General features: G+C 34.3%; 2 protein-coding genes and 1 long non-coding RNA gene across 4 annotated transcripts in view; 2 read left to right on the top strand and 1 right to left on the bottom strand.

Annotated features, from left to right (window-relative positions):
• On the top strand, positions 3151-11037 carry LOC105172504 (auxin response factor 1). Of its 2 annotated transcripts, none has more exons than XM_011093958.2 (15): positions 3151-3561; positions 4198-4573; positions 5321-5436; positions 5602-5697; positions 5812-5868; positions 6449-6601; positions 6686-6770; positions 7312-7402; positions 7487-7651; positions 8112-8231; positions 8340-8415; positions 8519-8684; positions 8761-9233; positions 9648-9838; positions 10418-11037. In XM_011093958.2, exons 2-15 carry the CDS (start codon positions 4528-4530, stop codon positions 10584-10586), a joined length of 2004 nt encoding a protein of 667 aa, XP_011092260.1. In that variant the 5' UTR covers positions 3151-3561; positions 4198-4527; the 3' UTR covers positions 10587-11037. The 2 variants fall into 2 exon arrangements, with proteins under 2 accessions (XP_011092260.1, XP_011092261.1); XM_011093959.2 differs by having other exon boundaries at positions 3174-3561; positions 8779-9233.
• LOC105172505 (bifunctional purine biosynthesis protein PurH) lies at positions 13242-20478 on the top strand. Its single transcript, XM_011093960.2, has 12 exons — positions 13242-13422; positions 13498-13594; positions 13714-13789; positions 14778-14874; positions 15405-15507; positions 16481-16614; positions 17063-17240; positions 17602-17756; positions 18748-18957; positions 19185-19532; positions 19612-19738; positions 20068-20478. The coding sequence occupies exons 1-12, from the start codon at positions 13267-13269 to the stop codon at positions 20217-20219; spliced, it is 1833 nt and encodes a 610-aa protein (XP_011092262.1). The 5' UTR covers positions 13242-13266; the 3' UTR covers positions 20220-20478.
• LOC105172810 overlaps positions 21623-25671 on the bottom strand; it is a 14520-nt gene continuing 10471 nt past the window's right edge. Inside the window, exons 3-5 of the long non-coding RNA XR_002287901.1 lie at positions 23059-23123; positions 22145-22212; positions 21623-21859 (exon numbers count right to left, since the gene is read on the bottom strand). This is a non-coding gene — a long non-coding RNA (uncharacterized LOC105172810). The remainder of the gene's footprint in view (positions 21860-22144; positions 22213-23058; positions 23124-25671) is intronic.

The raw sequence follows: 25671 nt of genomic DNA on the forward strand, positions 1-25671 counted from the left end.
TCAAATGCCAAGAAAAGTTCATTTGTCATTTCATTTATATATCTTATAAAATTAATTATATGGTAATTAACATAAAATATATTTTTATTATACTAATTTTTTACTTTAATGTTAATTGATTAAGTTATTATTTAATTTTTCTCCTCTCTTATTAAGAATATATTTTATTCAAATTAATAAATCATCTTATGTAGATTTAAGGTGAAAGATACTCAAAATATATACAAACAACATAAATATACAATGGATATAACGTCAACACGTACATCATGAATATTGAAATTATTGATCTTTCTAATAATTTTTGTACTGTTCTTATTACGGACACTTTGAATACTTTTTTTAAACTTAGTCATACTTACATCTGAACTGTATTAATTTTCAAGTTTACGTTCGAATAAATTGTTGAGACCAATTAATTCAAATTGGTTAATTTTCAATTAATCAATTTTACTATATTTGACTAAGAATATATTTTCTTCTAATTAATAATGATACCCTTGAAAACTAGTAGACTCCGCAGCTCAAGTGGAATGTCGAGAATATGTAGATCCCCTGGTTTGGTGTAAGCTCAAGATCTCTAGTGCGACCTCGAGACCTAACTATGGCCAAGCCCAAACTCACGAGTCCTCACAAGATGTCCAGGGTGGTGACCACTTTTGCCCCATGAGCAAAGGGTTCACCAATGGGTACAATCTCAAGCCACGTGATATGGATGTAGGTCACCTCGAGTTAAGTGTTATGAGGATTCAGGATTCCCAGGCGAAAGAACCTTCTCAACCACTTTGCTGAAGATGCGGAGATACCTTTATTTGAGAAGGGCATCCTTATTCATGGAGGACAATCATATTCATCAAGGATCTCCTTATCATCACGAAGCCTCCCCCTCCAGCAGAAGAATTGATTTGGATGGTTAAAGAATAGCTCGTCCCCTAAATCCGTGGAGGCCTGGTCTTATTCTAACGGGTGAAGTAGACGCCTATAAACATTGAACTCACTCATCCGGAAAAAGGGATAATTGTAAATTACAGTTGCACGCATGAAATCTAAGCAATCTACAATCTTCTATTATTTTATTGCTTTATTTTTCTTGATTTAATTATTCATATGCTGACTTGAGCATTAAAGTGTTAATTTTTTTTTTTTTTTGGCAAGTTCCTGTTCTGGAACTTGCAAAATTGAGGCCCAAATAAAAAATTATGTCGTTGGGGCCAGAATATATTGGGACAAATAAATATACAGTACATAACGTCCATATGTACATCATGAAACATTAAAATTATTGGTCTTTCAATATTTTTTGTATTGTACATATTACGGATGTTTTGTATTTCTTGAACTTATTCATATTTATACGTCTTTTCAAACTTACGTTCAGACTTCACAATAAATAAATAAAATTGCGCAAGATCACAACTTACATTGTACAAAGCCAATTCATTTCACCCTTTGGTGTGAAAAGTTGAAAACGATTAAATATATTTGACAAAAATCCTAAATCAAGAATTTAATATTCTAACCCATTTCCAATATGTTGTTAGGGCCAATTAATTGCTAGTAACGTCACAAAATCATGTCAGTGGTACATATCGCACGTGTTACATTTGCTAAATGTGAACAATGAAATAGAATTATTACATACACTTTAATTCATAAAATTGTAATTTTAGGGGGGGGGGGGAATTTTTATTGTCTACATTTAAAGTATAACTCGTAATAATTTGTCAATTAATTATTAAAAAAGTGTTAAATAATAATTATATTTATTGATCCATATTTTGATTAGACGTCATCTCTGCAAAATTTCAGAATTTTTTAATATTAATACTTACTATATAATTGATTAAATATGAAATCCAAAGCAAAATTTTCTTAGAAAGTTACCTCAAAAAATTCAAAATTTCCGCACACGAACATGGTATGGAAAAATTTTAATCTCTTCGGTGAATAGAATATTCCGATAAAATCGTCCCAAAATTTTCAAATTCTCTGAAGTTAAAATTTCCTCCATAGATACAGTATGAAAATTTCACAATAAACTCATACTGTATCTCCTGAGATTCAGATTTCACGCATGGACACAATACGTCTGAGACACGATCCTCCTTTGACAATAATTCTAATTTTGAATCAAAATCACTAATAATGTAATAATTGATTTTTACGAAGAAAAAACATCAAAAGAGTGAGCATAGTCTATAATAATATATTTAAAAAAAAAAACCCCACTTTTTCACTATCTACTGGTGATTTGTGACGCTGCAACAATAAATATTATAATACCACTTATATCCTTAAATAATTGTATATATATATTTATTTAAAATGATTTACGTCATATTTTAAACATCTATCATATTTACTCTTCATTTTCACCTATGTCAATCACCTAATCTGTTTTTAATTATATATTAATTTTTATTTTGAAAATTTGTGTTGTTTATATTTGATTATACGTGGGCAAGATTTGCATGCCACGGTAGCTAGTAAATGCAAAATAATAGATAACTACACGGTCCTGCCTGATGTTTGGTATAAATATACGTAGACGTCATGTGTTTTTAAAAATCACATCTAGTATTCTTAATATTTATTTTCATTCAACAAATAGATCTATCAGTTAGTCAAAATTTACAAAATTTACTGATATCATCAAAAAAATTGAATGAAATTCATATTTACCTTCAATTGACTCGTTACAGGTCAAATAAATATTTTCAAACTAAATTACTTGCGTACATCTTCACACTCTAATGCATGTGGGGCACCTCTTCACCCTTATAAGGACAACCTGATCAGAAAAGATTTATTTGAATTACAATAGCGTAATTGTAAGTTAATCGAACTAAATATGAATTTTTATTTATTTCTTTTATTGATATGTACGAATTTTATAAAATTTAATTAACGAATGAATTTATTTATTGAATAAAAACGAATATTAAAATTATTAAATATAATTTTTCAAAAAATAAAAAATATGCTTTTAATTACGTCGAATTTAAAGAGGGAAGTCAGAAGGAAGCAATTATCCTGTAAATAAATTCCAAGTCAAAAATGTCCGCGTGGGGAGAAGAGAAGATACAGGATAGGAAACGTGTATCTGGTCCAGGAGCATCACTTCAACATCATTTTTCTTTATTATTATTGTTGTTGTGTAATATTCCCAACATTTTCCTCAATAAATCAAGAAATTAGAGTGCAGGAGGAATTTGACAAATATATACAAGTGGGTGGTTGGTACTGTCCGCTTCAACCAGACAAAGACCACCCGGTCCCCTTCCCTCTCTCTCTCTCTCTCACCACTTTCTCTCTCTAACTTTCCTTTTTTGTTGCTGTTTTTCTAATTTTTTTTTTGTTTAATCTTTTGGTTGATTTGTTGTGGTGGTGTGTGTTGGGTTGGGAGGTGATAGTTTGGAGTTGTTTGAGGTGGTTGTTGGGATAAGTGAGTGGAGTGGAGGTGAGGTGGTGGTGGTGGTGGTGGTGGTGATGATTGGGGGTGAATATGGGGACGGCGGAGTTTTCTAGGGTTTTGGTGATTGGGACGCGGGTGCTGTTCTGGTAAGTGTTGAATTCTTTGTTTGCTGCTGGTTTTTTGTGTTCTTCGGTTTAGTTTTGTCGGTGGGGCTGGGTTGCAGGATGTGATTACTTGAAATGAAAGGGTATTGGCGTTGAATTTCAGGTGGACTTTTGGGTCTGCGGATTTGCGCGTTGAAGCTTTTGTAGTTGGTGTATCATTTGCATCTCTTTGTATTATTCAGCTGTTGTATTTGATTTGAGGGGCTTGTATAGCGTAGTTTAATTTTTTTGACTAGTTTGACTTGTTTTAAACCGAGAAAAGTTATGAATTCAGTGGCAAATACTGTTTTTGGAACTTCCCTTTAGAGATGGTCGAAACTCTGATGTATGTTTCTCTTTAATTGGTTATAATAATACTTGAGAACCGGGCCATATGTAGTTTTGGTGCTAAATTGTCAGTTTATTCTTCCTGTGTGAACTTCCATGTATACGTGGATTGGCATGTCTGTCAATTAAGAAGTATTTTTTAATGGATCTTGAGTTAATGATTTCTTTTTGTTTTTCTTCGTCTTGGTTTGAATAGATTGTGTTTTAATGATGTGTATCATGCGATAGTTGATAAAGCAATTCGTTTAGTATGGAAAAGAGATGAAAAAGGTGACTGGTTTTATTTTGCAGAGAAAGTTATGCAGACTTTATGGTCATAAAGATAACCTCTGCTGGAGTTATTCGAAGGGTTCACGCTGTCTGTGTGGTTTGAGTGCGGGAAAGTGTGGATCTGAACCAACTTTTTTGCTCATTCCAGGGCAAAAAAGCCAGAGGTTTGAGGAAAAGTGTTTTAGTTACGTGGATAGGATTGCTGACCACATTATCAATTGAGATAATCACAAGATTTATCGAGTAACTTCTTTCCCAGTCGGCCGTAGTTGAGTTCTACATCAGTGATCAAAGTAATCAACAATCATAGCAAAAAGTGTTTTTTAGAGAGGACTTTGTGTTGGTTTTCTCATGGCACACCTTGTGGCGGGTCATTATGCTGGAGAGCCTTCTCCAGGTGTGAATTATTGATTTTGTTCTTCATAATTGTTATGAAAATAATTTGCTGAGGTGGTCTTGTTTTTATGCATCTGATGGCAAAATTAAATTCTCTTTAGATCATTATATATACATGCATGCAAAATATTTTATGCATATGAGATCTCATTTTTTCATTTCAACCTGCTAGATGGAGGTCTAAAGTCTAAGTTTGGGTATTTCTGTTTATTCACCTTTGTGTTTTGTGAGTTATCTTATGATCCGGTGTACATGTAAGTTTCGCCTTTCCTTTTTTCTGTTAAGAATTGAGTTGCAGCTAAATGTGTAATCTTCTTCCAATTTGCTGCCATTGCTTCAAATGGATGTGTTTTGTCAGAATTTTTTGAAGTACAAAGTTAGCATTCCTATTCTGTCCATAAGTAGCATACAGTAATGATATCAGTCAAGATTGGCAGGCTGTAAAATAGTTGCTAGTAAACTTGAAGTGAAGCTGTTCCATGGACTACTTCTCCCCTTAGAAAAAAAAAAAATGGAATACTTCCAGTAGCATGGAACACATGGGAGCACCTTATCAGGGGATACTGTAGTTTGATGCTAACATTGCATATTTTACTGTAGTTGAAAAATGCTTTCCTCCATACATGAAGAGAAATTTAGCCATAATATCAATAATATGCTTATGCATCTAAACTTTCTTTCTTTAATATTTTTTAAGCTTTAGGTTCTATTATCCGTCCCTTATTTCTATTATTTCTTGTTTGTACAGGTTCCTCCAATGAAGCTTTGTATGAAGAACTTTGGCGTGCCTGTGCTGGGCCTCTTGTTACTGTTCCACGTCAAGGGGAACGAGTTTATTACTTTCCACAAGGTCACATGGAACAGGTGGGTTGTTTTTGATTGTCCTTACCCCAATCTGATCTTTAGGTTGGAAAAGTTCAGTTCATCAGCCATAGCTTTATTGTCACTGATTTATAAATTTTTATTATGTTTTTCATGTCCAATATGTATTTTCTATTGCCAATTTATTTTATGTATGTTGTCATACAGCTAGAAGCGTCTACACATCAGGGATTAGATCAGCAACTTCCTTCTTTCAACTTACCTAGTAAAATCCTCTGCAAAGTGATGAATGTTCGGCTTTGGGTATGTGCTACTTGAATTTGAGGTGTTTTCATGGCTTCTTGGTTTGCTTGCTTTTGCCATAAATGTTTCTGCCAGGTTGTCAGCCTGATATTAATTTGTTCTTTTTAATTGTAGGCTGAAACTGAGACGGACGAGGTGTATGCACAAATTACATTGCTTCCTGAACAAGATGTAATTTCAATATCCCAACACTCTAGCTGTAAACTTGTTATATGATAATTGATCCGATTTCTTTTTTCAGTTTTTGAAGCTATGTGCAAATTGTGTGGTTTCCGTCTCCCTGAGTGCTTATAATGCAGTTCTGTGCAACAATAATTCCAGATCTAGTGGCGAATTAGTCTGATCCTAGTTTTGGCAGACTAACAGTATATCTAAAATAAGTTCTGTCTGTTTTCAATTTTAAATTTGGCTTGGATCTGGACTAAGTTCAGACAAGGCTGTCGCTTGAAGCAATGTTATTCATCTGTTTCTTTTTCCTACCGGTAAAGATTTGAATCAAGTAATCATATTGGATGCTTATTTGGTTGCATATATTTCTTGTCTTTTGAGGTCATCGTGAATCATCTCTGAGTTCTTTTACCACAAACCTAGTTATGAGTCAATTAATGCGAAGTATAACCCATGAGAAAACTGCTTTTGGCAAAACCTTGTTTAATCAAACATATTCGCTAGGGTATTTTCTGGTCTAATTGCTTTTCGGAGATACCTCTATATATTAATGCAGATTAATTTATTCTGTTTGGTGGATCAGCAAAGTGAGATCACAACTCCAGATCCCCCACTACCTGAACCTCCGCGGTGCACTGTCCATTCATTTTGTAAAACTCTTACTGCTTCTGATACCAGTACCCATGGTGGGTTCTCGGTTTTACGAAGGCATGCTGATGATTGCTTACCTCCACTGGTACAAACTTAGAATCTCTTTGCTGCTATATGTTTTCTGCTTTTTTCTATTTGTTAAAAACTCAACGTATTATCAATGTTGCAGGATATGTCTCAGCAACCGCCATGGCAGGAATTGGTAGCCTCTGATCTTCATGGCAATCAGTGGCATTTCCGTCACATTTTCCGAGGTTGGAATCTTGCCTAGAGACTATATTTATAGAGTCCAATAAATTTTATCCTGGAGGACTTAATTTCTGGCCCAGGCACATGCATGTTGCCCAAATAGAAGTTAGAACCTATTAAAGACCTGTGGGGTGCAACTTTAAAAAAATAAAAGAGGCAATTTTTTGTGCAAAGGATACATAAGAATGTGAATCAAAATGAAAAGAAAATAAGTGTCAGAAAAATAACCCTCATAGCATGTTATCTGGATCATGGATCATGAGTCCTGCTGCTTCAAAAACTTTGTTCAAGGTTCCTAGCATTGGCATTAACCACCAAAGTGGTTCCTAGCTACTCTAATTTGTCTCTGGAAAATCTTGTCCACCTCATTTCTTCCAATTGGGATGAGAACTTTGAAACAGCTGCTCAATATCCCCATTTATTAATCAGTTGCTGACTGCTGGTATTCTGGTCGCAAGAGTGCTTGTTTTGTATCCTGGTATTATGGTGCTTTGGTTGCATAAACTTGTCTTGTTCATAGTACAATTTTCAATTGTGTTGTTCCAGGGCAACCGAGGCGCCATTTACTTACTACTGGATGGAGTGTCTTTGTTAGCGCAAAAAAGTTAGTTGCAGGAGATGCTTTTATCTTTCTAAGGTATGTTGGTAGAGTATACGGCATCTGTTTTTGGTTCCTTCCTGAGCCGCCTAAAATAACAATCTTTTTCATCAATTTCTGCAGAGGAGAGAATGGGGAGCTTCGAGTTGGAGTGCGCAGGCATATGAGACAGCTAAATAATATGCCGACTTCTGTTATCTCAAGTCACAGCATGCATCTTGGGGTTCTTGCTACTGCATCACATGCCATCTCCACTGGAACACTCTTTTCAGTTTTTTATAAACCAAGGTTTCACTCTTCCTTTCTTATAAGAATAACCATTACTACGAGTGATACTTCATGTAAGAGTTGTTTGATATGACCTCTTAGTTTAATTAACACTCCCTTTGATTCATAAGTACACTAGAGCTCTGAAGTTTGATAGCATTATGATTTGTTGATTTGTGGAAGGACTGGAATGATATTTTTCCTTTTGTTTATAAATAGCATGTTCCCTTCCATGCTTTTCAATTATATGAAGTGATAAGCTTTAATCCCCTAAATTTGTACTTTGGAATAGAAGTTTGGAGAAGATCTTAGATTATGCATAACATTTCCTTTACTATCAAGCTGTTTCGTAGATTACAGATATCATCTAAACTATGTGATCACTGTATAGTCTATTTTGTCGTATACTTTCACCAGCCTTGTCATGGTTCATTTGAAGAATTTATTTTCTAGATATTAAATTGTGACCATTTGTCTCCAGGACTAGTCGGTCTGAATTTGTAGTAAGTTTGAACAAGTATCTTGAAGCTAAAAATCACAAGCTCCCAGTTGGGATGAGGTTTAAGATGAGCTTTGAGGGTGAAGAGGTTCCAGAAAGAAGGTATTTAACCCCTGATAAGTTTGTTCTGGATGTTGATAATATTCACTACTACTTGTTGTTCCAAGAATGATTTTGAGACATAATCGTCGTTATTACGTGTTCGTACAGGTTCAGTGGGACAATTGTTGGCATTGAAGATTATTCTTCATCAAGGTGGCCTAATTCAGAATGGAGATCTTTGAAGGTGACATTGTAATTGGAAAAAGCAGCATTGTTTATCATGAACAAAGTTCTGTATTTGGATGATGAACATTTTAGTTTACCACTCACTCAATTTGTGCATCCAGGTCCAATGGGATGAGCCTTCCGCCATTTTACGCCCAGATAGGGTTTCCCCATGGGAGATAGAGACACTTGTTGGCCCACCTCCTCCAACCCTACAGACTCAACATAGGAATAAGCGGGCACGACCTACCATTTTACCTTCCCCTATGCAAAATCTATCTTCACTAGGTATTACCTTTTGCTCTGATGTGTACAGTAATTATTCCTTTGGTATATCATTTTGTGAAGAAATTGAGGCTAATAGGCATGTGGAAATCACCAGCTGAATCACCTTCAGCATTTCGTTATCGCGATTTGTCACATGGTCGGGACCCATATCAATCACTTAAACTGGGTTCTGGTTCTGGAATTGGCACTATGAACTACAATGACAATTTGCTGCCAGCTCCCAGCAATTCAGTGTACCAGTCTCATCAAACAGAAATTGCTGCCGAGTCAATTGCACCAGTTAGCGAAAAGAGACAAGCAAATGGCTGCAGACTGTTTGGTATCGAGTTGATAGACCGTTCATTAGTTGAAGACACTTCACCAGCATTCCTTTCTGTTGCTGCTCTTGAGGATTCTCAGACTCCTCATTTAGATACTGAATCTGAACAACTTTCTGAGCTACCAGACTGTAATCCATCTGATTTCCCCTCAAGCAGTTGTGATCCTGAAAAATCATGCCTGCAATCCCCGCATGAGCCGTACAGCAGGCAAAGCCGGAGCTGCACTAAGGTACTTTTGGCTTTACTTTATACTGCCTTCTTTAGATGTTCCTTGATGTGAGAAAAAGTCAGTGAGTTCTTTCTTCTCACCACCTTCTGGTAGGGTGTTGTAGTGCTGGGTCATCTTGCATACCCGTCTTGGATTTTGTTGGGATCTTAGTAGCTCATGCTACTCGGAAAAACTTGAATTTGTTGCCCTTATGCTCATCAATTTATTTTGTTATAAACAGTTATGCAGATCAACATTGCACTATTGATGGTGGTGTATTCAATATTTATATGCTCTTTAATGATCAATGTTTTCATGTTGTGAATGATTTCAATTTGGAAAAAGTGCTGCATTTGTCCAGTGATATATTTATATTTTCTCTTTAAAGTCCTTTATATCAAAATGTTTGATAAGTTATGTTCACTCTTCATGTAGGTTCACATGCAAGGCATGGCTGTTGGGAGGGCAGTAGATCTGACCAGGTTGCATTGCTACGAGGATCTACTCAATAAATTAGAAGAAATGTTTGAAATTGTAGGGGAACTCTCTGGGCCGACAAAGAAATGGCAGGTTATCTACACAGATGATGAGGATGACATGATGATGGTTGGAGATGATCCATGGCAGTTAAGTCAAAGCTACTGTGCACTCTCCTTTTTTTGCATGCAGCTTTACATATTTGCTCCATGTTTATGAGTGAAGTAGTAATGTTTAGAATCTTTACATCATTGGGTGATAGTCCATTCCAGTTTTTAGCATAAATACTGATGGAAGTCAAGACTCGCATCACAAACATTAGGAGTCGCATTCGAGTATGCAATATCCAGTTCTGTCGCCTAAATTTATCTTCTTTGGGAAAAACCATTAGATATAATAATTGGCCTACTGCTATTGTAGATGTGCACTTGTAGTTTTAGGCTTTTAGCATTGTTTCCTTCTAGGCTTCGGAAAATTGACTGATATCTTTCCTTGTTTGGTTGCTCTTCTGAGCTACATTTGTGTGATTTTATTTTTAGAAAAAGGTTGAACCTTTTGTTAAAACATGCTTTCACCTTTTATTACCTCCAAGTACTCAGAGTTGTCAAACACAGAGAGGAGTATAATGCCATTTTACACGTTGTGGGACAATGACCTCTTTAAGTGGATCTATGTGGCATGATTCTGAAAAAGCTAATATAATCTCCTCTGATTTTGCTTAATGTCAGTGAATTTTGCACTATGGCGAAGAAGATATACATCTACACAACTGAGGAAGCCAAGACGCTTTCGCCCAAGATAAAACTTCCTCCTCCTGAATCCAAATCTGGCAAGCTCCTTCCAGATGCTGCTACGGGAACCGAAGAACAGTCTGCCATTGTGGGTTCTGACGACTGATAACAACATAGCTGAAATAAAGTTGACAGTGCTCAAGCAAAACGAATAAGGAGAAATGGAAGACTAAATCAAGAACTTGACTTGCAATTTTGGTAAACATGATAGATTGCCCATGCTGGAGTATCCAGCTCACATCTTCTACCCGTGCTGGTGAGACAGAAGGGTGGTTTTCGTTCAGGTAATAACATCCGAGGATGAGTACTTCCATAACGATAACGATTCAGTTGTAGTATTGTATACCAGAGGGAACTTGTGATGCTTGCTTGTTTGGAACCCAGTTAGGTTCAAGAAATGTCTGATGAGGATAGTCTTGCCTTTTTTGTTTTGTTGTGCTACAAGTTAAGTTTATTTGTCAAATGGATTTGTATATAAACATAGGGCTTTCTAGGCATACACACTCCCTCTCTAAAAAAGCTTAATAATATTTTAGCATCTCCAATTTTGATAGCTACATTTAGATTCATTCCAAAATGTTCTGTTTATAATTGTATTTTTTATGAGAGTCCATTTTGAGTGAGTGTTGTTTTGGTTCTTATTCAACAATTCTTGTATTTACTGATCAAATACCTTTGAATCTCCTGAAGATTATAGGGGCCTGAATTTAATACATATAAACATTATGGGTAATTTCCAACTAAATCTTTTTAGATTTAGTGTAATTATAAATATTCTTTACTTATTTAAAATTATCAATATTTTTTTATATTTGATAAAATTATGCAACTTTGAATGAAGGTAGGAAATTGTACACTTTGCCCTTTTTTCTTTTCCTTTTTAAAAAAATTGGAAAAAAGAGTTGATGAGTTATCTTCTTGCTCTTGTAGTTCATAAAAAATATTTAAAAATTTAAACAATTACGTAAATTTATTTCATAGTTCATAAAGATATTTTAATTGATTTATCATAAAAAAAATAAAAATCTAACAAAATAAAATATTTGTTAAACGAACATTAAAATTATTGAAATACTGATAATTTTTTGAACAATAAGAGAATATTTGTAATTATGTCAAATTTAAAAAAAAAATTGTAATTTATTATCTCTGTATAGGGTTAAAAAGAGGTGTATGTATACTTTACAAAACAAAAATCTTCACTAATATATTGTTTTCTTTCTCTCTAAACTTTGAAAGTCATCCAACTTTTCTCTGTGTATAAATTCGTAGAAGTAGGAAACTCGGATATTTAAAGAAATACATTTAAACATTAAAACATAAATAGCAGACTAAGAATATGTAAGACATCCAAAGGCCCCTCTCTCTTGATTATAGAGTACGGATAAACAAATTATATTATAATTAATTGAATATACATTAATAAATTTATAAATTAAATTACATATGTATTTGATAAATATGAATATAATAAAATGGATAAAAATAGATCTAAAATATACATTTTCAGTCTTAGAAGAAAAAGAAAATAAAAAGAAATACAATAGGGATGATTACACCCTACTCCCCTCATGTTTGGTGTAATTACATATAGCCCCCAGAAATTTCATCTATCACTATTGGGATTTGATTCCGTCTAATAAATAAGTCCCTTCATTAGTTACAATTCGCCAAATTTGTTGATATCAATAAAAAAATCTAATCACTTATTGACCTATTACTGATTTATTGCAAGTCAAATAAATATTGTAACCAAATTACCCTTGTACGTCTCCATGCGTTAATGCATGTGATGAGGTATACTTTTAACATTATAAGGGTAATTTGGTCTAAAAAATTATTTGACCTGTAATAAATCAGTAATTAGTCAATCGATTTTTATTCAGTTTTGTTGTTAATATTAACAAATTCAGTGAATTTTAACTAACGGAGAGACGTATTTGTTAGACGGAAGCAGACCTCATGAGTGTTAAATATAATTTTCCAAATCAATGGGGGTCTATATATAATTGCACTAAATTTTAAAAAAAGGGAGTGTAGTTATCCCAAAACAATAATATGCTTTTAACTATATAATTAGAAAAACAATTTTGCTTTTTTTTTTGTAAAATAAATACTAATACATCCAACGGAAAATAGATCATTTGATAAATTTATTATTTTAATTTTTAATAAAATAAATATCTTGACCAATCACACCATACTAGAAATAATCATAAAAAATCCTTGAATAGTGCTGATTTCTATTTTGGTTAAAATATTATGAAGCTGTTTAATTATCTATAAAAAAATCAATTTAAATTAATTTAATCATTAAATAAATAATTAATATTTAGACTTATTTTACTATATTATTAATAAAGGCTTAATGAAATTTATACTTTTATGATATTATAAATAATCAAATTATATCTTTATAATAAAAAAATAGCAGTTTTTTTTTATAATTTTTAAAATAAAGCAATTTAACTTCTTGTCTAATAAGATAAATTATTTTATTTTAAAAAAAATATGAGGGTAAATTACTGTATTTTAAGAAATACAAGAAAATAAATTATTATTTTTTTAAAAAAAATAATTTGTTCATTTGTAATATCGCAGATTGCTTGCATTTTTCCTTAATAATAATAATAATTAGTTTTGCATAGCGTGGGTTAAGAATTGAAGTGATTAAAATTACGAGGGTTAGAATGCAAGTTTTGAAAACTCGAAGGGGCAAACGTAAAATTCTCACACTTAATGAAATATGGAAAGATGGAAACAGAGGGATTGTAGCAGGACAAAAAATGCTGCGTTTTGCCGCCGCCGCCAGTTCTCGAGCTTCCACCGGTGCCGCCGTCGCTTCATCTCTGGCCAACGCCGCGCACCCGGCGCATACCAACGTTTCCAACGGAACGTCTTCTTCCCTTCGCCCTAGGACTCTCTGTCCGTCCAATCAATGGGTACTTTTTCACTATTGTTTATGCTGTTTCAAGTCTCAATAGTTTCATTTACTTTTTGTTTCTTTGTGGGTTTAGGCGTCAACAACATCGTTTAAGTTAACCGGATGCCAAGTTAAATCCATGGCGGAAGCTCTTTCAGCTCCGAAGCTGGACTCAGAGTCCTCACTGGCTGGTACTTATTCGTGTATATGATCATATTCTTGGGATTTTGCTTTTCCATTACTTTTCTTAAGTTAGCGGTGAAGCATTTGGTTGTCATTGAACATTTTTATGAATTTGAATTGTTGGTAGGAAAGAGGCAAGCGTTGATTTCACTGTCTGACAAGAGGAATTTAGCTTTGCTTGGCAATGGACTACAGGAATTGGGGTGAGGTCTTTGTACTGGCAAAGAAATTTTATCAATTTGCTTTTACTTTGTGGTTTTTCAAGTAATGCTAATGGGACCGAGAATTGCTGTTTATTTGAGAGTTTTATTTGATAAAATGTTCGGTGTGGAAAGTTGCTGATTGATGGTTGCATAATATTAGATAAAAGGGTCATAGGTTTTATGATATAGTTTGGTTTGGATTTTCAGTGTCCATAAAATTATTGCTTTTGGCGGAGTAATAACAGTCTAAATGTTGATATTTGAAATCCAGGACATTCAGTGTGTACATAGTTGGCTCATGTCAGTTTGGGAAGTCACGTGCAGGTCTTTGCATAAAATGCAAATTCAAGATTGCTCCTTGTTTATTAAGTAATACTTGTTAGATGTATCTATTTCCTCATTGTGCCTGCAAACTAGTCTGTTTATCAGTCTAGTTCAGAGGGATTGAGCCTCTGACATGTTGGGCCTAAGGTTTCATGGTAATAGTCTTATTGCGAAATTTTGCTGATAATGAGATGATTTGAGATTGTCATCTCCTATGAGGCTGAACCATCTCAGGTGCTGAAATAGTTAATGATTATGATTAATTGGTGGAAAAGGAGGTTTGTGAGTAAAAAATATGACCAGTCAAAATATGGCCATACAGGAAAAGTTGACTGGTCATATTCGTTTTTGAATTCATTTCTTGCGGCAGATATTTTTACATGCGTGTGTTCTTACTGAATGACACATTGATTAAGTAACACATGGCTTCAATGAGATAGTATAAAGAGTTTCACTTTGCTAAGCCAAAAAAATGGGTACTGGAGGAGATCATCATTGAAAAAACTCGGTTGGCATTTTTATTCTGTGAAGCATGACTTCTGTTCTTTAAGATCTCTGTTTGTTGGGCTAATTTTGTGGTATATCTCGCATCATATGCATATTGTACACAATTGTGGGATCCTAGTTGATCCTAATGAACGATTCTCTCTCTCCTTTTTTTAAGATATGTAATAGTGTCCACTGGAGGAACAGCCTCTGCTTTGGAAAGTGCTGGAGTTTCTGTTACCAAAGTGGAAGAACTTACTCGTTTTCCCGAAATGGCAAGACTTTTTCCTTTGCTCTTCTTTTGTGTATTTACTTATTTTTTGGAATTGATTTCCTTGTCGTTACAGCAAAATACTCTCTTGTCACGTTTTTCTTTCAGGAGTCATTTCTTTCCTTTTCTTCTTAAAACTTTTCCTTTGTAGAGCAAGAGACAAGCTCTAATTTATTCTTCCTTCCTGCTTATCTTGATAAAGTAATGTATAATTAAGGAGATTTGAAATTTTTCTTGTTTTATTCTCTTATTTGTTATGAATCTTTCGCTACATTGACTGCTAGGAAAGAAATTATAAACGTTTTTTGCTACAAGGATCTATTGAATATGTGATGGATATGTAAACTGTTTACTATTTCTTATCCACAGTTATGCTGCTTGTTCCAGTGGAGCAGTGTATGTAGGTGTAATGTTTTTTTACCTTGATTCACTGCTGAAGTTGTTGGTTGCTATCACCAGTAGTTACTTTACTAAACATGTTAACTTGATCTAATAGAAGTCCTTTTCTGTAACTCTCTTAACCATCTTGTACAGCTTGATGGCCGTGTGAAAACTTTACATCCAAACATACATGGAGGTATCCTTGCTAGAAGAGATAAAGAGCATCATATGGAAGCCCTTGACAAGCATGGAATTGGTGAGTTAATACTTTGGTAGAGGTTTACTGCATCTACTTTGCGTTCGCTGTCAGTAATAATACTTGAGCCCTCATTGTCAACTGAATTTCCTGATTTGTAATCGAGTTGTGTGGCGTTTGTGGGTTTTCCTGTAAATGTCACATTTGGGAGTAATTATGCTATTTTTTTTTCCTCAAAGGTAGCTGTTGCATTCAACATATTCCTTTCAGCCAACGTACTGTATTAATCCATTGAGTTCATTTTTCTGCCATGTTGATTTCTAACATAAATTAGGAACAAAACCACAGTTTCTCATACATGCTTGTAAAACTACTTAATCATTTTGTCCACCTTGATGACTCTTGTTTAACCCTTTATTTGATTTGAAGACATCTATATTTGCTTTCTGTAATTTAGCATCACTTCCGATGATTGATCTCTACCACTAATTATCATTTGTATTGGCATTTATGGTAGAAGTTCTGCTTCTTTTCCTCTTGTGCTATGGCAAGGTATTATATTGATGATAGTGGATTAACAATAAGATTCCCAATAAGTGGTATTTTATAACCTTGGTTGCGCTGGTTGAGAATGTCTGTCAGAGAACTACTTTGTTTAGTAATAATGGGTTAATGCCTGCAACAGGTAATATTCTTTCGCAGAAAGAAATAGAAAAAAGAAAGAATTATGCTAGTGGATAACTCATGACATCTTATATTTGTATTGAAATACATCTTGTTATAGAAGATATAGATCTTGGCCTTTCTGTTTCTTGGAAATGGTACAAATAAGATCTTTGATGATTGAACTATCTAGTTATGCGGCTAAATCTTTAGTTTAGAGTAATTCAAACATCCCTTGGGGATACAGCTTAATAAAAAAGAAATAAGAAACTATAGTAAGATTACTTTGTTCAGTTATATTTGTGTTTGTATTCCATTTTTATCCTTTTTATGATGATACATAGCTATTTCTCAAACTTTCATTCCTCAGGTACGTTTGATGTGGTAGTGGTGAACTTATATCCCTTCTACGACACGGTTACCACTTCAAGTGGGATTTCTTTTGAGCATGGGATTGAGAACATTGATATTGGTGGACCAGCCATGATTAGAGCTGCTGCAAAGGTGTTTACATATCTGTTGTTTACATATTGTGAAATTAGATGATTTTCTTTTTTGAAACAACGGCAAATATTTAGCTGTTTTCCAAGTTCTTCAAATCCAATCATGAAATGTGAAATTTAAAGTATATCCCTGATGTTTCTTCCCATGTATTGAGAAGTTGTTGAACTGAAATTCATGAATCTCCAATTCTTGTGTTTGCTAAACTTTTATATCCATGCACTGGGATCCTAAATGTTAGTCCTTTATGAAGAGAACTCCAGCATCATATGAAAACATAATGCTTCCTTTCTGTTAAAAGACCAAAAGTTGCTTTATGCTAGCATGGCCCATGGATAATGTAGACAAGTAACATGGAAGCAATTGTTTGTTATACATTTATTGTCTCACAAAAGTCAGTTTCTTGTTTCTTAATTCTCAAGTTGATTTCTAATCAACTTCTGTTGAACAGAATCATAGCGATGTTTTGGTTGTTGTTGATTCTGAAGACTATCCAGCACTTCTGGAATATCTCAGAAGAGGGCAAGATGACCAGCAGTTTCGAAGACGGCTGGCTTGGAAGGCTTTCCAGCATGTTGCTTCTTATGACTCTGCAGTATCAGAGTGGTTGTGGAAGCAGACTGGGGGAGGTAGTTATCAATATGTTTTTTTCCTTTTTCCGAGCCAAAATAGTCAAACTGTAACTTTGGTACTTATTAGAATGATCATGATATAGCACACAGCAAATGTGACCTAACATCTTAGTCATGCATATTGTTCATAATGCTCTCATGACAAACTTATTATCTTTTAAAGATAAGTTTCCTTCCAGCTTGACATTGTGACCTCACATTTTAATCATGCATAATATTCCACTATAATGCTCTCATGTTCATAAACTTATTATCTGGAGATAAGTTTGCGTCCAGCTTAAAATTGTGTCCTTAAATTTTAATCATGCCTAATGTCCACTATAATGTTCTCATGTTCATAAACTTATTATCTTTGAAGATAAGTTCCCTCCCAGCTTGACGGTACCTTTGTCCCTCAAGAGTTCGCTTCGATATGGTGAAAATCCTCATCAGAAGGCTGCTTTTTACATTGACAAGTCTCTCTCTGAGGTCAATGCTGGTGGCATTGCAACATCCATTCAACATCATGGAAAGGTATGACCTTGGAGTCCGTGATTATGACTCATTTGTTTCTATTCTCCTGGTCTGATTATCTCTTGCTTTAATCTTATGTGTGCTACATGTGTCTAAGCGAGTATGCAAGTGTTCAACTGATTGAACAACTTGTTAAACAGTTGTGCTGTCAGCTTTGTTTTTACTTGATCCATCTTGTCCTAATTAAACTTCATTTTGACATGGGAAAAGGTGTTTAACCAGGTATTGGAAAGTTTTAGTTTCAGTTTAGGCATCCTTATTATATCCCATAATGTGTGATATGCGGTGATATGTGGGAACATGTGCTTTTTCTGAATATATGGAGAGTACTGTATGATTTATTCAGGTTTATTTGAGGAACAGGCATCTAATGGAGCAGACTTGTGTCGAGACATCTTGAAGAGGAAAATGAGACTCACTTTTAAACAGATTGAATAGGATATTACTATAGTCTGTATATTGGTTTTCACATTTATTTGGTCAACTTGACGTCACTGAGTCAAGTATCCACTTTGAATTGGTTATAGAGCTGCCATTAGAGCTTGGCAGCAGAATGGCCTTGATGAAGGTTTTAACCAAGTGTAACATGCCTTTACTGTGGCATTTGTCCACTGAAGTGTGTGTGAAACTAAAGGACCTTATCTATAAGCAGAGGAAGCAGCGAGATTCCATCTCACTTGGGTTTTCTTCTAGAATATATGCTACTTACATCCTATTGTGCGAGTACAATAAAACGACACCTCTCATTAGGAGTTTCACTTGTTTATATTTGGAATGTGGAACAGCAATGAAAAGCTCAGGTCCTAAATGTTTTTCTAATCTGTGGTGAAATCTATTAATATTTGAGCCTTGTGTGTTTTTAGGATGTTTTTCTTCCCAATATATCTTAGTATTATGTAATAACTATCTTACTCCATAGAGTGGTATCTTTTTCAAAAAAGAAAATGTTAGAATTGCATTTTACCTTTTAATTACTCTCTCTTTCATGCAGGAGATGTCATATAATAACTATTTAGATGCTGATGCAGCGTGGAACTGTGTATGTGAGTTTACTAAGCCCACTTGCGTGATTGTGAAGCATACAAACCCTTGTGGAGTAGCATCACGCAATGATATTATTGAAGCATATAGGCTAGCCGTCAAAGCAGATCCAGTTAGTGCTTTTGGTGGCATTGTTGCCTTCAATGTTGAAGTTGATGAGGTAAAATCACCTGTTGTATCTTTGATAGCATCGTTAATGTTGAAGATAGTCGTCTTCTTAGCTGAGGCTGCTACTGGAGCTGTGAGCTTTGGAGCAGGTCTTTCCTAAGTCGTGTTGCTTATGAATAAATGTGGTTGTGGGGCTATTGTTGATTGACATTGTTCACTACAAAAGCATACGAAGGATCAATAGCAGCTTTTAACATGATCTGTTCACGTGTTTGCCAGGATCTCGCAAAGGACATTAGAGAGTTCAGGAGCCCAACTGATGGTGAAACTCGCATGTTTTATGAGATTGTTGTTGCCCCGAAGTATTCTAAGAAGGGGCTTGAGGTACTTCGTGGAAAGTCAAAGACTTTGAGAATCCTCGAGGCAAGCAAGAATAACAGAGGGAAGCTCTCACTAAGACAAGTTGGTGGAGGTTGGTTAGCTCAGGAGGCAGATGATTTGACCCCAGAAGATATCCAGTTCAATGTTGTTACCGAGAAGGCTCCAGATGAAAAAGAGCTTCATGATGCACAATTTGCGTGGCTTTGTGCGAAGCATGTAAAGAGTAATGCTATTGTTATTGCAAAGGTTAGTATTCTTTTTCTGATGCTTGAATTGGTTCCATCTTGTATAAAAAGTTTCTAACTACGTTATCATTGTTGTGCAGAACAATTGTATGTTAGGTATGGGAAGTGGCCAACCAAACCGTCTCGAGAGTTTGAGGATAGCAATGAGGAAAGCAGGGGATGAAGTCGAGGGAGCTGCATTGGCCAGCGATGCTTTCTTCCCATTTGGTAAGTTGCTTTGATTTTCCTTTTGGTAGTAGTACTCATTTGTACACTTAGAATAAGGTGTTGCCCCTGCAATGCTGATGAACTAGTAACAGCAGAACAAGGTACCAGCGTACTTTGGAGAAAAAGAAAAAAAAAACTTGATTAGTTGAGTTAGATCATGCAATTGGCTAATGAACTGAAAAACATGAAAAGACTGCAATAATGAAAAGAGAGAAATCATACAACCAAAAGAATGTTAAGCTGTTTGCATCTTTAGGACTTGTATTATGTAGATTGAAAAAGTACGAAAAATCATCTCATCTAAACTTTTGAGTTATATGGTATGATAGCCTGGAATGATGCTGTTGAAGAAGCATGTGAAAATGGGATTGGTGTTATTGCTGAGCCGGGAGGAAGCATCAGGGACGCTGATGCTGTTGACTGTTGTAACAAGTATGGAGTTTCACTTGTTTTCACCAATGTGAGGCATTTTAGGCATTGATTGACATGGGGGTTATGTTTTCCAGATTGGAAATTTTGTTTTGACCCCCTTATTTTCATCAGTCTTTTTGCATTGGTGGTCTTTGGTTCCAAGTTTGTGAAATTTCGGTAGGTACTGGACCTTTTCAGTCCTCTAACTTTCTTATGTGTCGTATGTAAGATTAGCAGAGAGCGTTGGTCTAAAGAGCAAAGCAGTTTTACACAAGTGCGTCTGTGTTCGTGTATTGTTCTTACTTCATTTTAACCTTTTCTTTCCTTAATTTCCAGATTATATAAATCATTACTCCAATCACAAATTGTCCATCTCTTCTGAAAAAGTGAACAAAATAGGAAATAGAAGAATACGCTGCGCAGATGCCCCTTTGATGACATGACGTTCCCTGATTCTTGACTGAATTGTTGCATGATCTTCAATGTGACCTTTTATTGAACCATAACCATATGCCTCTTAAGTGTTGTTGATAATTCAAATGACAATATTGTTTTTCTTTTACTTTTAACAAGTTCATACTTTGATTAGTTAAGTATCGTTTTAAAACTTATTTTATCAGTGCGCAAAAAAGTAATAGGTGTGTAGATGTAGTGTTGTCAATAATACTTAATATGTAAGATAAAATTCCAAAGGACATATTAAAATTTTCATAAAAATTAAGCTAATTATTAGCCGGTAGTTCACTTCGGAATGATAGGAAATAGATACTAAGATCAGTTTCATTTTTACCCAATTCAACCTTTTATTGTATAGCACAAATGAAATGAATTTTCCATTCTGGAAAAGAATGAGTTTACAAGATAGAATATATATATTTAAATAATTGACCACAAAATAAAATAAACTACAGTTAAAACCAAATTGGGATGATATCAATTTTTATCAATTTTGGTAACATGGTCAGATATTATCAATACTCATGAGCTTATTATCCTAGGTTGGAAAAAGTCAATAGGATCCCCTTTGTTATGTCCCCATGTCCCCTCGTGTGGGGACATGGGGGCGAAAAAAGGAAAGAGAGAGATGGGGTTTCTCTCGCTTTTGGCATAGCGGGCTCCCAGTGGGAGGCTCGCACGACGGGCTATTAGCTCAGTGGTAGAGGTCCTCAGTGTTTCTTAAAATCATCAAAATTGATCCTCTTCGTTAGTTGACTGTTTAAATTGATGAAGTCGAAATATTGCGTATCAAAACTGACTTAGTGACTGGGTTGAGGGACGAAATAGCCAAATCCAACCTAACCAAACTATTATGGGACAATTTCACTGATCAAATGACAAAGCATCCTTATAAATACATTAAACTAATCTCCTCCCCCCCAAAAAAATATAAGTATAGTTTTATAAATGGTATGAGGTATTTATGTATTAGATTTAACATCAAGGGATTTTGTAATTTATCCTTGCTATGTATAATTTTATGTGGAAAATAAACTCCTAATTTTATGCAACAAATATTTTCTGTGTTACAGAGGTTTGCTTGGAGATATGTTCTCATAATTACATTAAGATGTTTTTGTATAATATAAATGCAATTACAAGTACACTTTTACAGACACATACTTTTCTCAGATACTAGAGAGGAGAGGTATCCTATACAATGGATCCACCATTCTCAATATGAACAACTTCCCTTGATTGCCCCTTGTTATCCTGAAAAGAAATGCCAAGAGAAGACACGTTATGAATCTGTAATGTTTGATTCAAGCGGCACTGTAAACTTATGTCTCAAAGTGTCATAATAGTCGTCAGGACGACTGCTGGTCGAAACAGACAGCAGGTTAGGTCTCAAGCTTAAGGAGGAATGGACTTGTGCGTAATGGATTCTGATACCATGATAGAGATTTTCAAATTTAACGCAAGTTGACAAACTTCGTTCGAGGAAGAATATAATTCAGACAGAAGCAGATGTTACTCTGAGGACTCTGTGTTCCTTACCTCAACTCTTCGTCCAAGAATGTAATTTCAATTTGTCCACGGCCACTTCCACGAGACTTAATAGGTATCTATGGAACAAGACAAAGAAATATCCAGATAAATTGTAAATGCGCTCAGTAAATAATTAAGAAGAGTAAAGCCCTTGGGATTTCATTTAATGTTTGGTAAAAAGAAGTAATAAGCACAACTAATATGAACTAATTCAGTATTCAAGAAACTAGCTCAATACTACTCCACCATATAGCAGCATTTGATAAGAATGGCTTTCTCTCTTAATCTTGGCAGTCGTGGCTAACCTCAAGTTAAGTGGATCAAGAAGATGCGGTACAGACGCAAAGGATGCTTTTTTTCACTTTGCTGTTCCTCGTTCTAGTACTACATATCCTCAAAGGTTTTGCTAGCACAAGGAATCGATAATCTGCCATATTTTTTCTCCCTATACACATAGCTGCTTCAGCAACTATGTAGTTTTGAGTCTTTTGACACTATTTTAAGGAGGAATCTTTAGTTGAGAAAGAGGGCCTAAAGAAGAAAATACCATCAACTACCTTGTTCACTATCTTTGTCTTTCTTGCTTGTAATATGATTTCTAACTTAACCAGTAGGAATCACGTGTTCTGTTTGGGTCATGTTCTTAAGTGTTCTGTTTCTATGGTACAAAGAAGGATGAAAGCATCGAAGGAATTCCAACTACCGAATGAAGTTACATCTGCATTCACAATATACTAAGGCGGAGGTTCAACATGGTAGAAATGGTTCAACGGGAAAAGGGTCTGATGAATATAGGTGTGCTAGAGTTCCTTGTGTCTTATTTTACCCAAAAAAAGATAGGATCCTTCAAGGTCTACGTAGTCAAAATACAAAACACAAAAGTAGCAAGTGATTCAATATCAGATCAAGCAGAATTCACATACCACAGCAGCAATCTTGAAAGCGTCAAATTTAACAGCTACTCTTCTGGAACCAAATTGGCGGTAGCCTACAAAAATGCCAAAGACGTGACGACAGATTCCACTAAAACAAATAGAATGAAAAAACTTACATGAAGATAAACTAACAATGATTTAAACCTTTATATTACAAGGATGTGATCAGAGAGAATCTTGAAAGCCAAATATTTGATGTTATTTTGGCAGTATAATGACCTGTAGGTTGCTGATCTCTCCTGAGGTTACTTTTTGTCTTATCAATGCATAGCAACTTACATACGATAGATATTCACCTTTTATCTTAAAGTAATACTTTTTCAAGGTAAGATTGCTTCCTGCAATAGATCAAATATTTGAATCCAGTGCTGAGAAGAAACAGATTCGTTTCCTTAAACAATACCATCATAGCTAGAAATACATAAGTATGATATACTGGCACAGCAAAGTTTCCTTCACTTTCACTATCCATCCAGGACGATGTTTGATAGCCTGAAGAGAACCCTTTCTAAGAGGAGCTCAAACCCTTCTATAGCCACTGGATAAAAATGAGAGTACCCAAGCTCAAGAAAAACTGCATTATCTCCCTGAGTAAGATGCATGAGAACCAAAGAAGAAAGGCATTTGCATGATACTAAGAACTTGTAGGAAACAAACTTTCTCATGAAATCTGCAGCTAACTGATTGAAAAATGGCCAAGTTTCCATATTTTGGGCCCTCAATGTGTCCGCTTTAATTGCCTGGAAGGATTTTCCATTTGGTCTCAGAAACTTGGGTCTCTCCTACATTTGTAACAGAATATGAGCTTCTTGTTCAGTAGTATTATTATTTTGTTTTTTGGCACAACATGCTCTAAACATCTAGATCAACTAGACTAACCAAAAGTTGTCAAAAATCTGGTTTGGTTGCTCATGAGAGCTGAACCAACCCAACCCGGAATTTCGGAAAAAGGAATTACAGGAGTGGTTTCTTCTCCTTAGGAGAAATCACCAGGATATATTAATTTAAAATTATATTATCGAATTATCATATTTAATCAATTCAAAAACATACAAGAAATCAAAATGTTTCAAGTCTACCATATTTTTCACTTATTCAATATGATCAATGTACATTTTCAGTTATTGTTACCCGTTAATAGCATTTTTAATAATCAAACATCAACATTTTTCGTTCTTAGCCATTTCCTTATTTCACCAACTAATTTGTTGCTTAAAAGAGTTGATGGTATTAGATTATTATATTTTATTAGATATAATCTTAACTAAACATATTTTAACAAAATGAATTTATTCATATTCATAAATATTGTCTTCTAGGGGATACTCTTTCTTATACAGCTTCATATCTATCTAATCCATAGATAGGTAATTTCAAAAGCCAATATATAATTTACATAATCTCATAAAAATTACAATCAAATGGTTATATTTTAGTTATTACAAAGATTACAAGGAACATGCGCTCTTTTATAATAGTAGAGATAGGGAAGATAGATATAAATGGAAAATTTAGGGAATGATTAACATCTAAGATCTACTAAGAAATATATCTCTCTTCTAAATATTTTGTTCAATAATTGTCCATAATTTTAAAAGAGCATGTGTGTCTATGTGGTTAATTATTTTTTTATTATTAAAAATTAAGTAAATTATATAAATCTAATTTAAATAAATTATATAATATAAATATAACGAATCATGGATGCAATTCGCGACTCGAATAAAAAAAATCTTTTTTTAAATAATGCTTAAGTCGTGGATTGGAACCACATATTTTAAAAATAAAAAATAATTTATTTTTTAATTAGATTTTATATAAATTAATTTTTAACAACATATTAAAGTCCAAAAAATGTTTAAAAAATACAATTAATTATACAAATGTAGTAGTATATATCTTTTTATACAATTATAAAAAATACAATGAACTATACAATTATTGTTGACAACTCGGCACCGGCACATTTGATTGTGTAGAAGAATCTCTTTGTTGGGCTTGTTGACTTTCACGCATTTGCGCCCAAATCCATCTCGTTGTGAATACGTGACGTTTGGTTTCGACCAGGACGTGTAGAGATACAAATAATAGTGTCGTGAATAGGCCTGTCAACGAGTCGAGCTCGAGTCGAGCTTTTTGTCGAGCTCGAGCTCGACTCGACAATGTATTCTCGAGCTCGAGCTCGAGCTCAAACTCGAGCCGATGAGCTCAACTCGAGCTCGCCAAGCTCGACAGCTCGAATCATCATCATCATTATTATTATTATTATTATTGCTTTAAATCATGGATCGAATCATAAAATTTTACATAGATATAGTTAATTATATTCATACCGTCTGATATGATCTAATTGACACAGTCTTGTATATATTTAAATTTCGTATGGATCGGGTGCCCGAATTTTAAAATTTCATAAGTATTGATTAAACTTTTTAATCTCATTATATATATAATAAAATAATAATTAGAATTGTTCAACCATCATCATCATCATCATCATTATTATTATTATTATTATTTTAAATAATGAAATCGAATAATCAAATTTTTACATAGATATAGTTGAAATTAATATATGTTAACAATTTGCAAAATTTATGT

This window comes from Sesamum indicum, linkage group LG10 (genome assembly GCF_000512975.1).
Source record: "Sesamum indicum cultivar Zhongzhi No. 13 linkage group LG10, S_indicum_v1.0, whole genome shotgun sequence".
In the NCBI taxonomy this organism is placed as follows: Eukaryota; Viridiplantae; Streptophyta; class Magnoliopsida; order Lamiales; family Pedaliaceae; genus Sesamum; species Sesamum indicum.

Excerpts from the sequence above, each read along its gene's own strand:
- LOC105172504 (XM_011093958.2), top strand. The coding sequence starts at position 4,528 with ATGGCACACCTTGTGGCGGGTCATTATGCTGGAGAGCCTTCTCCAG. Across the intron at positions 5,869-6,448 it reads CATTGCTTCCTGAACAAGAT|CAAAGTGAGATCACAACTCC; the intron begins GTAATTTCAATA and ends TTGGTGGATCAG. Across the intron at positions 9,234-9,647 it reads AAAGCCGGAGCTGCACTAAG|GTTCACATGCAAGGCATGGC; the intron begins GTACTTTTGGCT and ends CTCTTCATGTAG.
- LOC105172505 (XM_011093960.2), top strand. The coding sequence starts at position 13,267 with ATGCTGCGTTTTGCCGCCGCCGCCAGTTCTCGAGCTTCCACCGGTGCC. Across the intron at positions 13,423-13,497 it reads TCTGTCCGTCCAATCAATGG|GCGTCAACAACATCGTTTAA; the intron begins GTACTTTTTCAC and ends TTGTGGGTTTAG. Across the intron at positions 16,615-17,062 it reads TGATTAGAGCTGCTGCAAAG|AATCATAGCGATGTTTTGGT; the intron begins GTGTTTACATAT and ends TCTGTTGAACAG.